This window comes from Saccostrea cucullata, unplaced genomic scaffold, assembly GCF_032062105.1.
Source record: "Saccostrea cucullata isolate Sc308-1 unplaced genomic scaffold, CSIRO_AGI_Scuc_v1 ctg10, whole genome shotgun sequence".
In the NCBI taxonomy this organism is placed as follows: Eukaryota; Metazoa; Mollusca; class Bivalvia; order Ostreida; family Ostreidae; genus Saccostrea; species Saccostrea cuccullata.
In genome coordinates, this window is record NW_026938566.1 from 60,867 (window position 1) to 75,079 (window position 14,213).

Genomic DNA, 14,213 nt, shown 5'->3' on the forward strand with positions numbered 1-14,213 from the left:
ATTATTAATTTCTTTTTTAAATATGATAATGAATTTTACCACATTTGCCTTGCTAGTCTACTTTTGTAAAGTTTTAAAAATCTGATAATAAAAAAGAACACAGAAAATTCCATGCCCACATGTCTACAATCTAATTAAAATTAGATGTAAGATCAGCTCCCATACTCGCTACACTAACATCTGAGTCAGACAACATCTCATAGAGGGTCACGTCAGAGGTCAAAATCTATCAACCAATCAAATCGTCACCTGCAAAACCATTGTATTTGTTGAAGCGAATAAGTCTAGAGTTGTTCCGAATTTGACCTCTGGCGTGACCCTCTATGGGATGTTGTTAGATGTTAGTGTAATGAGTATGACAGTGGATGTATCATCTAATTCCAATTAGATTGATATATCTATGGTGTAATACAGAAAAAGAACTTAAAATTCTTCAGCTACCAAGGAGCTAATATCAAATGTGTCAAGCCAGGCTAGATGTCCTATCATCATGAAAGAGGAGAGGTATCCAAACCTCTCTAATAAAGATAATTAATTTCATCAACATTAAATATTTTACATAACCATCAATCAATGGGCACATGCTAACTTTACATTGCTAACCATTTACAGACATGATGAAAAAAAAGGGATGAATATTAAGGTAGGATTCTTCTATCATTTCTTGTATTTGAAAATTAATGAAATTTTCACAGAATCAAGAAGACAATATCAGTAAGTGATAGTATCAGTGAGATTAAATTTGACTGTTTTATATTATAGGCAAGGTCAGGTCAAGGTCACTGTCTTTTTCCTTGACATTAAGAATAAAAAAAATACTGTTGCCAATCATGTAATACCTACTTCTATTTCAAAAGTTTAAAGATTGTTCTTTTTGCATAAAAACATATTACTATATCAGGTCTAGAGCATGGTATTACCAAATTTACTTAATTTAACTAACCTGGATATCGGTTAATCCGAATTTTCTCTGTTTTTCTTAATTTTTTTTAGGATATATTAGTTATTTTCATATGCTTCCTATATTTAACTTTTTATTATTTTCACATATAATAAAGTAGTCTTATAAATGTACAAAATGATTCAAAAACAAAAAGTTTTGATCGTTTACTTAGAGAGAAAAAATACTTTTTATGGATTTTTGGCTCAAATCTGCACTTTGATAGGAAGCGTTTAAAAGCTTACATAGTTCTAGTTTGTTTGAAAACTCATATTTATTTGATATATTTTGAAAGTTTAGTCCCATATTATTAATTCAACTTACATTTGAAAATTTCTCCAAGTCTTCGATTGTGTAAAAATTATAACTAAATACATTGTTCTAATATATAATTTTGAGAGGCAGAAAAGAAGATATTTTCATACGCCACCATTCCGCCAAAAGTATAGTCCCTGCTAGTTTTCAAACGCAGCTTACCATTTCTATTTAAAGTTGTACAATTGTGATGAGGAAAGAAAAATATGATCTTTTAAATTCCTTACATCTCAATATATAAGACATAAAAGCAAAAATACTTTGAATGTTTCATCTAGTCAGAAACCAGAGAAGAATCCTACCTTAAACTTCCATGCAAGTAAATAAACATGTTTAAATGCTGTTAAAATCTAGTACTTTTAGTTAGAATTGAAATCTGAAGATGTGTTTGTATTTTTTTTTTCTTTTGGACAAACACACCAAAAGACAATGAGCAGGGTTTTACATCAAAGACCGCATTTTCTCCAAGAAATCATGTTGGTAATCCATATTCTATTATTTAAATCTAGAAAGTCTTAACCTATGAACATGCCTAAAGAATTTGTAAAGTTTGTGGTAATACAACCAATGAAGAGGTAGAACTAGTAAAAATGTGGATGCCTTTTTTTGTCATTTAGTAATGTTTGCTTGTTCCATAATCAGTATTGGCTAGATTCAAAAGGCAACTCAAGTTTTAAATTCTTGATTATTGTGTTGGAGGTAGTTTTTTTTCTGAATGTTCTTTAACTACAGTAAAACACACTTATAGCAAACATGCTTATAATGAATTTAAGCTTATAGCAGTGATTCCCTTTGGTTCTAAGAAGTATTGTTAACTAATCTTCCTGTATTTAACAAATTACATTAATTGTTAGTCCTTGGCACTTCACTATGAGCATCTTTGTAAATTCATTCAGAAAGCTTTGTGTACTTCAAATTAACTGATGTACAGGTAATTATTGAGTTAAAATGATATTTAAGGAATCTCATTATGGCATATTGTAAGTCTATGTGTTGAACAATTATTAAAAGGACATGGGATATTGAATCCTGCTTAGTAATTTGATAAAGCATTACTGGCAATGAAACCACTCATCAAAAACAGATGGAAATGTTATGATCAAAACTTTAAAATGCACTTCAAATCTTGCAGTGCATGTGCAAAAATCTTAAACAAGGGGGTTTTCACACAGTGCCATACTCATTGTAAATCTTCATAGAATCTAAAGCCCTGCGGAACTCCTTAACGGATATCCAACCGTCACCATTCGTATCATATTCCTAAAATTCCATAACAAAGTCACAACACACACTAAAGCTAGAAGACATTGAGAGCAGGCTGCAAAAATCATAAAGTATAGTTATGTCTGAAAAACATGAACTGAATAATTCCTCATGTTGTCAGATGCTAAATGGTGGTGACATTTTTAGAGGGTCATAATATTCTTGCAGCCTGCTTTATAGGAGATGCACAAATATAAAAAGATGTCTAGAGTGCTAGCTGAATATGTCTGTGTTCTCACAACATGGGACACATTTTTTACACACCGAGAATACATTTTCTGTGCCTCCATAGCACGTTTAAATTCTTTGGCTGAAATGTAGCCATCCTTATTGGCATCAAATTCCTATAATGTAACAGGAAATCATAATTTTACAGAGCCCAAAACTTAAAATAAAGGACTAAAATTATAAAGTAAAAGTATTTATAAAAGACATGAGACAAAATACATGTACAATTCACCAATATTTATGATTTTTTCCCCCAGATTATACCCATCTCTGCAAATATCAAATTCATTTTCAAGAGACTCCCTGAAGAAAACATACATGTTGATGTATTTCACATGAAAAACATGGAAATGACAACTCTGACCTTTCACTGCTAAAAGTTTTTGTAAGAATGCTCATCATATGAATATCAAAATAAATAAATAAACAAATAAAAATTCGGCATTATTCTAGCAATGATAATATTTTCATACTATGTTCCTCTTTGGAACTGAAAAACAAGTAAACAAAACAGATTACCAGGAAAGCTTCTGATGATGTCAGATCTTTCATTTTCAGGAAAATGTCAAAGAACTTCAAAATCATCTGGAAAAAAAATATGAAATTAAAATTTTACTTTTTTTTTTGAAGATTTCTTTCAAATAAAATGCTGCCTGACACAGACACAAGAATAGGATTTAACTGATAAATGTTGATGGATATGGTCTACTGAAACTAACAGCTATCTAATAAAATATCAAAAGATATTTATTTTTCAGCAATCTTCTTACCTCCACATTTGCCTGGGACTCTACAAGAGTGTCCACCATCTGTTTTCCTATTGGACCATTCATCACATTTCCTAATTAAAGAGAGAGTAAGCTTTACTATCCCAAATTCACAAAAAAAAGATTGATCTACACTACCCAAGGATGCTTCCATATAAGTGTCAGCTTTTCTGGTCCAGTGGTTCTTGAGAAGAAGATTTTTAAAGTTTACTAAATTAAGATAAATATTACTTATTATTTCCAATAGATTCCACTATCAATTCATTTTCAATACAATATTGATCTATTAATGCATGCATTTCTCTACTTCTGAGTACCGGTATGATTAAAAAATAGATTACTCTTTTCTCTTACTTAACACTTTTCAATTTTCAACATACCTTCCAACATAGATAACAACATAATCATCATTTCCTTCTGGAGTTTCATGAATTCTCTAAGCAGCTCCAATTGTGTGGAATCCTTCAAAATCAAAGAAAAATACATCACCACACACTAGACACTACTCCATAATCACACTGAACATATTTTAGGTTATGCAATTAAATACTGGATTCTTGTGTTCTTTAACAGTTAAACAAGACTTAGATGGTTACAGCATTAGGATCCCTACCTTGGAAAGCTTATCCTGCATGTGGGCAAAAATATAAAGGAAGCCTCCCACTGCATCCCAGAGTCGACTGTGTGCTAGGGCCAGCTGGTTCAGGGAACAAGGACCCTAAAACAAGTACAACATCTGAATCTCTGAAACTGCTTTAATAAACACTATTATTCCATATTCAGCTTAAAGAATGTTTAGTACTAGAGTAGTAGAAATTAATGCTAAGCTATCCCTGTGTACCTGTATATACTCTGTGAGGGTCCGGAACACCTGTTTGGCGACATTGATGGCACGGCAGAAGTTTCCTTTTCCTGAGGGGTCAATGATTTCTTTACCAGAGTAGTGCCAGTAGAAATCCATGATAGATTCCTGTAATCTCAGTAAATAGTCCACAGTGCAGATCACAATGTTCACTGTCGTGTTATTACCGGCCTGGGTACGTAGGTAGTTCTGGAATTCTAGAATAATAAAAAATAGAGTTTTAAAAGCATTTCGATACATGTACTACATTCTATTTCTTTTAAAATTTATTAGACTTTCTCTTGAACACAATTAAGTCAGTAACTGAACTACTGTTTTGGGCAATTTTGTCCAAAGATTTCAGGAATGTCTATCTTTATCTCATTCTGAAATAGGATTCATGCAGGTAATGTTACATATTATAGCTGTATAACAACATCATGGAATAAACTTACCCAGATTATGACCTTCACAGAGCAGTTGGAGAAATCGGAAGAGTTTACATGTTGTTGCTGCATCCTCTAGATTTTTCTCTCCTGAGCAGGCATCAGAACTCATTCCTAACCCCTCTGCCTTGTTTATTCTCTCAAAAGCATCCAAATCCAGGACACTAAATACAGAAAAGGATTTATTTTTATAAACTATGGCATCTTAAATGGGTTTGCATTGTCCATTTCTTCACAAATTTATGCCTAGTATCATGATTACAATCTGAAGAATAAAACTCCCCAATGGCAAAGAGCTAGTATTCAGCTAGACAATCATCTTTTACCTGCACTGCTGCATTAGTCCAGACACAGATGAAAAAAATCCTACATCCTTTTTCTCTTTCAAGTGCTTCAACATATTCTGTTGAGAAAAAAAAAGTTATGTAAGAAAACAGTTCTCAGCATCATTCACCCCCCCCCCCCCTCTTAAAAAAATTACATGTACACTTAATCAAATTTTCTACGGTGAGCAGCAGCCGAAGTCAATCTCCAAAGAAGACTTCTCCCAGGAAGGCAACACCGAAGAACAACAAGCAGTTAGGTTTGTCAAGTAATTGTGAAAGTAAATAAACATTTCAAACATTTATGCATTGAAATTTGTTTGTAGAATGGTACAAAATACCAATTTTCTTTATCTTACGCTGGTCTGACGATTGTTATATTTTGTTACCTTTTGAACTTCTACATTTCCTCCTCTCAGAAGAGAGATTCCCAGCTCTATCGTATCAGCTACCATAGGACTATTCTCTCCTGAAACAGTAAGATCAAAAGACCATAAACACTGCTGAAAGAATCTTTATCAGCTAGAGATAAAGAATTTTTCTTTCCTCATTTTTCTAGAGATATAAGAATTTTCCTTAACAATATCCTTAAAGCAACCCTCAGACATAACTTTTAAACATATAATCCTTAGCTTCTGATATTGCATCTATCAAGAGACATCTTTTTGCCTTCATTCCTGTTCCTAGTCAATTTCATTCATGTAAACCCTATATCTATTAAAAGGACCTGGTACTATTCTTTATAGTCCAGTTTTGAATCCCGTCAATGTATCTGTAATGATTGATATCTTTATCATGGGTTTCATCAGCATTTAGAGAAAACTTGATTTAATCCAAAACACACCTTTCTTGAACTCATATCTACTAAGAGAAACTGATTTGATCCCTTTCAACAAACTCCAATTATGGACCCAGTCATATAAATATGTATCTGTATCTACAAATAGAGCCCCCCCCCCCCTTCATTGCCCCTGCCCCCTGGACCCACCTCTGCTGGCACTGATGTACAGGAGGACCATCTCTGCTGCCCCACGGTCAGCCAGTCTGGACTGCTCAAACAGTAACTGTTGCTTCTCCATCTCTTGTTCCTAACAAACAGAAAGAACAGATTTCTCATGGCTTCCATGTATGTATTTTACATACTTGTTAAACATGCAAGAATCTTGCTTCTTGCCTAAGCTGAAATCAAATACTCAAACTCAAATACAAAGACCATTTCTCCTTAATAACTCATTATACCGTATTCCATATTCCAAGTGGACCCTATAATCATAAAGCAATAAATTTTTCTGCTAATAAGTGTAACCTTTCCACTTGAAAGGACCCCAAAATAATCACTTGACACTTATCAAGCAATCTTTATCCATATTCTTTAAACATTAAAGAAATATGATACAATATGAATAGTTCTAGTTAATTTGGATAATTTCGTCATTTCTTGATAAACCAATAAATGAAACAAACATCTGGAATAGAAACTATCAGATGTCTTTTAGGTTACATCAAAAGTTTTTCAAAGGAACTACAATAACTGACTACTAAAGTATACCAGTACTATGTCTCCAATTTATAAACTGGCTTTCCAATACAATAGTAAACAAATCTGAATGTGCATGAATACTAAGACAAATGCCAACACAAAATATAGGGGACCAGTGACACTAAAAGTATTTAGAGCAAAGAAAATATGCAACAAAACTGGACAAATCAAGAACTTGAGGGATACAGTTTCTGCAAGTGATTGTTCACTACTTGGGAATGCTGATTCTACATCGAAGGTATGCCAACATACTAGTTTTTTTACATCCTGTGTTTTAAGCAAGGGATTTAACTCCTATTTGTAAAGCCATTTGGGATGTACAAATGTATATTCAGGGAAGACAATAACATCTCTGCTATGAAAGCATGCAAAGTAGATGAACATGTACCTTTAAAACTCCCAAATGAAGCTGATACAAGCAAGAAGTACAAGATTTTTTCAATAAAACATGCAGAAATTGGCTACTTCTTTTCATGGCTTTAATTGAAGAATAAAATGTTTTCAATCGAATGTGTTTTGCAAAAATCTACCTGCAACCATGGAATGTTTCAATTATTGTTTCTGGATCTGCTAATACATAATGTATTTTAATAACAATGATTATAATTTTGCAAAAAAATGCTACTTTTTTGAATTGCTCTTCAAATTTTGTTATTGAGTATTTCTTTTCTGTAACCTCTCTCTCGGTCTCTGTATTATTGCTAGATTTCATTTTCTTCACCAATGTCTCATGCACTACATTTATTGAGTGTGTAAGCATTAAGACTCTATCCCTCGTGTGAGGTGGAGACAGTGAGGTCTGTGTTTACTGAAGCGTGACTTACCTGGAAGGAGGATCCTGGTCCCTCCTCTTCTCCCCCCTCATCATCATCATCCTCATCCTCACCGTGACAACTCTATAAATAGTAACACATCTTACATAAATATTCCTCAGAATTTTTCCGTGAAAAACATTCACTTTAATATATGTGTCAAAGTTTTGATGACGAAACTTATGTTTGACCGAGTCCAATTATATTTTCGAAAAAATGATAATATTCTAAGAAATAAAAGGCCATGGCTGGCATCTTGGAATTATTATCGTTGAACATTACAAAGTTTCTTTAAATTCACTACTGTAACAAAGAAAGGACTTTGCCAATGGAAATATAAATTTCAGGTAAGAGAATCCCTTGGAGAAAAAAATCTCTGCCACTGGTCCAGATGTCAATGTAATGATTTAATAAAGATGTTAACTATGTAATGCCTGTAACCTAAGAAGCAACAATCACCTGTGCCATAATCTCAGCATACGACCTGTACAGGCTATCCTCTGGCAGACTTCCGTGCTGCTCTTTAGTGGCGGCTCGGCTGAGGCAGGTAATTAGTTGATCCAGTGGATCAGGTTTGAACTCCACCTCTTCTTTCTTCTCAAGGTCTTCCTCCTCCTCATCAGATCTCTACAACATTTCATTGTCATCTTTATAATACAATTTGTCATAGAGAAAAGAAATCACATAAGATAGGCTTTATTTGTTTGAATGGTTATCGCTCTCTCTTCCGCTCAACAAATTTTTCCTTTTTTTAACAAATAACAAATTTTACTAATTTCATTTATATGCATTTGTGTGCTTAATTTAGGCTTTGAAATCTGCAGAGACAAAAAGCTCTTTTAATTCTGTATTTACATATATTAAACAAAATATTGACACTATGAAATCACTAATTTTCATTGGAGTTAAATTTTCATTGTTTACAAGGCATGGAGAGACCCTCAAATTCATGACCATCTCGAAATATAAAATTTTATAGGCATTATACTCAACACTTCTCCAACCATAAAAGGAAATCTCAACAAACCAAAATTTCTTTCTCAAACCTCCAAAATTTGACCCCAAGAAAATATTTTATTTCATCAATTGCAGCTCTGATACTCACAGTTAGGTCCTCAATGAGTACTTTCTTTTCGTATTCCTCGGTAGCCAGCCACTGGTCTTTGTATGAGGAGAGGAACAGATTGATAGCTCTATGTCTGTGGAAAGTAAACAGAAGCCATCAAATGGAGTGAACAAAGATCAACAACTACTAATTACAGGCAACATATATAGTCAAACCTTGGAACATGAACTTGATAGGGCACTGAACAAATTATGAAATATCCAAGGATTTATGATATCCAGGGTAATATAACTTAAAAGAAATTCAGCTCACATCAATATACCGGGGTAGCCATGATAGTTACTGGTGTTTGAGATTCTGAAGTTCAGTTGTATATTCAGCTGTTAATCATTTCAAGTCACCATCAACTTTTGAGTGCAAAGCTATTGGCGTAACTTGTCTGTCCTAATTGATATCTTGTAAAAAGTCTTCCTCATCAAACCCCTCTCTGCTTACCTTGGGAGACTGTGAAGAGGTACCATCCTGAAGCAGGCCATGACGGCCCTCTTTCTCTGAGTGGAGATGACCTTCTTCCACACGTTCTTATGGCTGCCTGAGGGGTGTTCCACCTTAAATCACAAACAGGTCTTAAATGTCACATAAAAATCAAATTCTACCTAGAGAAGATCTAATTTGGGAATAGCTTGTGTTCCTATATCTAACACAAGGAAGAGTATTTGTAAATGACCAGAACCAAATTAAAGAAAGTTGGTTTTCTTACACTTTCCACTGCTCATAATACACGTCAAGCTTCTAGCTAAAGAACTATCTGTATATAATTTTCAAAGCATCTTCCTGCATGCAGTTTTTTTCTTTTATAATTTTTTGCTAAATATTCAATTTTATTAAATTTAAATAACAGATCACTTTTGATAAATATTCAATTTTATTAAATTTAAATAACAGATCACTTTTGAGCCTTTTAAGATAAAAAAGTATTTATCTTTAGTGTCAACTCTCTCCATCTACTTACAAATGTAAGTCACACAAAGGGAAAATAAAACTTCACACTCTCTGACTATAGGTATACATACATGTACTTTTAGGTTTAACTGTTAAATGGAAAGAAATTAGACAATGAATGATAAAAGGAGTGTTCTTAGAATACATATAAAAAAAAGGGCTTTTCGAAAGGAAAAGACATGACAAAGAGGGAGGTAATACACTTGGATTTACACATATATATTAAGCCAGGAGTCATCAATTCCTGCAAGGGGAAAGCAATCTGAGAGTCTACATCACAACATCCATCTTAATTAAGTTTTCAGATTATTTGCAAAATAGTAAATGAACTTAAAAAAGTTGTTTTTGTTTGTTTGTTTTCTTTTGTGCATGTGTATATCTGGAAGAAAAAAATTACAATAACAAATTCAGGGCATATTTTCTGAAAACTTACAAAATAACTCCATTCCTTCAAAGCAAGTCTATCAACCTGAGTTGTCCAAACAAAAATGGAAATGTTTTCTTAAAATACATATTCTGATATAGATCATCATAATGAGTTAAGGGGGAAGGGAAAATAATTTTTTTTCAGAATAGGATTAACATACATGAAAAATAAATTTTTTTTAGAAGTCTGAAGTATAAAACATGGTTTTATGTGGTGTGAAAAAATAATTTGTCTGATGTCTTCTCACAAAAATGATAACTTAAGTGTTACAATAGCCTAACACCAGTGGGAAAGGGGCACAAATCCTGTTAGTCCATACATGTCTTTTTGTGCATGGGGTTTTAGAGTGTACATATTTCAAATGAAATGAAATGCTTGAAACTGTGTTGTATTAATTCTACATATAAGCCTACCAAGGACATTTTAATTTTTTAGTGTTTCCATCTGCCTGAGTAAACAGTCAGATTTCAGTTTTGGGGGACAGCCTAAGCCAAAAACGGATCATGCCTGGTTTAAAAAAAAAATAAAAAAATGAAACACCGCCGTCACTTCAGCCCACTTACCTCGCAGACCTAATCAGGTGAAACGAGAGAAAACAGTTTATTTTTAACCTACTGACAAGAGACATCAACTTCCAACAGATTCAAGGGCACTAATCATTTTGAAATGGAAGGTATATATTACTAAATTTCAACAGTTATTTTGGTATTTACAGGCAATATGATAAGAAGGTATACGGTCAAATTTAACAAGTTCCAGGACTGACTCCATGCATGTTGTGGTTATATATAAGTTGTCTTGCCAGCATTGAAGAGGTATGAGACACATACCATATGGAGTCCATGCATGACTTTGGCCATTGACAGGATTCTCCCCAGCACGTGATGCTGGTCTATGTTGGTTCTCTCCACTCCTCCTATCTTGGTGTACAGAACCTTCTGCCATCTGACTTTTTCATCTGTTGGCTAAAGAGGAATATGATAATGTCAGAAAATGCACATTATATTCCAGTTCTTTGTATAGGTAAATATAATGTAGTCACATGTATGCTAAGATGAATATTAACATAGGAATTTTTAATTTGTAAGAAGAGTTACATTTACAAGAATCCTAAAAATTACTACATTTTTATTCACACGACCTAATGCGAAGCAACGAATTAAAATTCATCAAGATGACAAAAATGATGTGTACATCCTTTGATACATCATGTATGGCTACAGTTATTCATTGATTTTAGTTTCTTAATTTTTGAACCAAATATAGTACAAATATTTATATCTAATCACCAACATGTGTCCTGTGACTTAATTCTGGCCTTACGCATGCGTCAAAATTTAATTCGTTCACACGGAGCTAATGCGAATAATTCAATGCGCAGTAAATTAATTCGAATTAAAAATTTAATATGTAAATTAGTAATTTTTAATTCGAATTAAACTCTCCGTGTGAACAGGGCATTAAAAGAATTCTAAAGATACATGTAACTACATTTTTATTGACCTTGGCAACATTCATCGAGATCAAAAATGATACACATCGATGGCCAATTTTCTGAACAGATGTAATCAGCCAATCTACTGGATAAATTTTTGTTTTATTGAAAATCGACTAAATAAGTTTAAATTTAATAAGTGAATTAAATTTTTAACGGATAAACAGAGCAAAAGATGGAAACTTATTGGTGCATCTAAAGCTCCTCAATCTGATTTTTGACCAGTGGAGCTTATGTTCAATGAAGAGTTACTTACCCCTTCTTCGGCTTCCAACTTCTGCTGCATAAAGTCCTCAATATCTGCCTCTGATTCCTAAAACACACAGGATTCTCCAGGGTTATTTAATTACATTCAATAGGATAATTTACTGATTTATTAATAAGAAAATAATATAAAGCCTGTGTATTAATAAGCAGAAAAAAAGATATATTTGCAGAAATAAAAGTGAAGAATATACTGTAGCTAAGAACAAACACCGTATATCTATATATACACAAAAATATGTTCCAAGAAAGAGTTAAAAATTACAGAGATACATGTACGATAAAAATTGTGAAACACTAGTAATTATATGTAAAAATCTGAAATAAAAACAATATGCACAGCAAATACAGTTATTTTGGCCATAAATGAATCAGAAATAGAAGAAAGCTATGATAAATGTTCATCTAACAAAGATAAAGCTACATATTGTCTTCCAAAGTCAGAGAGATATATTGTAAAGGAATGTGCATTTCATCCATGCATACATGTAGTTCATAAGCATGCATTTTGGCAATGAGAAGTAAAACTAAAGAAGTTAGAATTCTGAAATATACAACAGATAATAGCGACAAGTAAAATCTTTTTCACCACAGTGGAATTGATCATAATATGGAGGATCCCTGGAACATGTAATCATTCCACAATTTGTAAGACATACAAAACTAACAAAGCAACATAAAACAGCACTTGGAAGAATATAAATGGATTGGGAATGCTCTACAAATTCCTTAGCAGACTTCAGATCTACTACAAAATTCTTTTATAAAAGGTCTGTAAGTTGGAACAAAAGGGATTGTAATACAATGTAGCATTGTGAGTTCAACTATAAGTAAATGTACATGATATCCCCCCTTTCTCTTTTCAACTAACTACATAATGTTTACTTTGGAATTACAAAGAACTTTATCTGGGATCCAATTTTTTTTGGTTTATTCTTACGGTGCCTTTAAATTTTTTTTTGAAAAAATCGCAATACATACATTTTCAAAATATTTTATTTGGAATAATTTGAAAAACTTGTGCAATTTGGTTGCTTGGTCAAATTGCCAGGATAAATTTTTCATAAATCAGACCCATCTGTATGAGCATAAACTTTCAAGACATTATCTCATCAATAAAATCTATGAACATGGTATCTTGAATTTTTCATGGATCCATGCAGTCATAAAATCAAAACGTCACATGTTTAAGTCATGACAATGTTGATAAATACCGTTAAATCGAAATCATAATCCGACTCATCTGAGCTTCGCTGAAATAAATATCACAAAGACTTGACAGAAACTGACACTGTCTCAATATCTCAAGGAGATATTGATTTTAGCCTCTCATGTTTTGCATAGAATTTAGCACACTGAAAGCCAAGCATTGCAAGGAATAATTTAAATTCAGAAGCATAAAAAATTATTTACAATTTACAAAAGGAAAAGATATATGACATATTAAACAACATATGAATTCAGTAAACCTTTCTTACAAGGTCTTTTGATCTACTACCTGGAGATATAAACTTCTTTAAATCTAAGTGCCTCAATCATACCTATACTCAGTTATTGAAGTGCATTCCATGTATGCAGTTTGTAAAAATATCTTTAGAAATGAACAAAACAGTTTGCAATTGGAGAGTTTACAAAGTATTCTCCATTAATTGTACAATTCATATGCTCTTTCATATCTACATACATGTAAATCAATCTAACTTTTAGCTTAGAGAATGAAGAACATGTAAATACATGTGTATGAACAATATATCCATGCATCATCCCTTATTTTTAATACCTTATTTTTTAAAAAAGAATAAAATTCCTTACAATATTTTTTTTCTCAGAAATATTACAAGTCTGTAAGATAAATAATGACAGAGAAATTTAAATTACTTATACATGTACATGGATTTTTTTTCAATACCCAAATTCCTTGTAAGCAAGTTTTACAGTATATGAAAAAAAAATTAATCCTTTTAAACCAAAAAATGTGTAATAAGTGTTGGAGTTTGGACAAAGTTTTGTGCTCTGAAAAAATACCCAGGTGATAAAAAAGGGATTCAATTTCAAAATTCATTAATCCATTCAACAATATAAGTTATACCTCTATAAGTTTCTGTTTGACTTGTTGAAGTAATTCCTGCTCCCGGCCGCTGAAGAAACTCAGCCCTATGGGGAGTAACCTCTTCAGACAGGCCACATTGAGGCTGTTATGAGGCTCCAGTCGTTTCTTCTCCCTCTTACGTCCGGTCCTCTTGGCGCTGGCTGCGTCGGGCCCGGGGGTGGCGGCAGTAGGGGGGGAGGAGCTGGACTTGGACTGACTTGGCATTATCAGGGCCATGTTGTCAATTTCATTACCCAACACAAAGTTCTGTTCTTCTCTCTTAAACATCTACAAAATAAAAAAAAAATTATTTATGTTTAAGCAAAGTAATTTATCTTCCTAATCCTCTTATGAAAACTTGATGCAATTTTTATCGTTTTATATGACTTTCCAGA

At 32.8% G+C, this 14,213-nt stretch overlaps 1 protein-coding gene across 1 annotated transcript in view; it reads right to left on the reverse strand.

The window, feature by feature from the left end:
* Positions 1–14,213, reverse strand: part of LOC134250656 (ryanodine receptor-like) — a 72,919-nt gene that overhangs the window by 14,120 nt on the left and 44,586 nt on the right. The window contains 19 exon segments of the mRNA XM_062733006.1: positions 2,783–2,862; positions 3,266–3,331; positions 3,517–3,587; positions 3,894–3,975; positions 4,127–4,231; positions 4,355–4,572; positions 4,810–4,964; positions 5,127–5,203; positions 5,513–5,592; positions 6,112–6,211; positions 7,488–7,559; positions 7,935–8,102; positions 8,581–8,674; positions 9,037–9,149; positions 9,615–9,632; positions 10,801–10,935; positions 11,722–11,778; positions 12,944–12,982; positions 13,819–14,106. Coding sequence (XP_062588990.1) covers positions 2,783–2,862; positions 3,266–3,331; positions 3,517–3,587; positions 3,894–3,975; positions 4,127–4,231; positions 4,355–4,572; positions 4,810–4,964; positions 5,127–5,203; positions 5,513–5,592; positions 6,112–6,211; positions 7,488–7,559; positions 7,935–8,102; positions 8,581–8,674; positions 9,037–9,149; positions 9,615–9,632; positions 10,801–10,935; positions 11,722–11,778; positions 12,944–12,982; positions 13,819–14,106 — 2,018 coding nt within the window.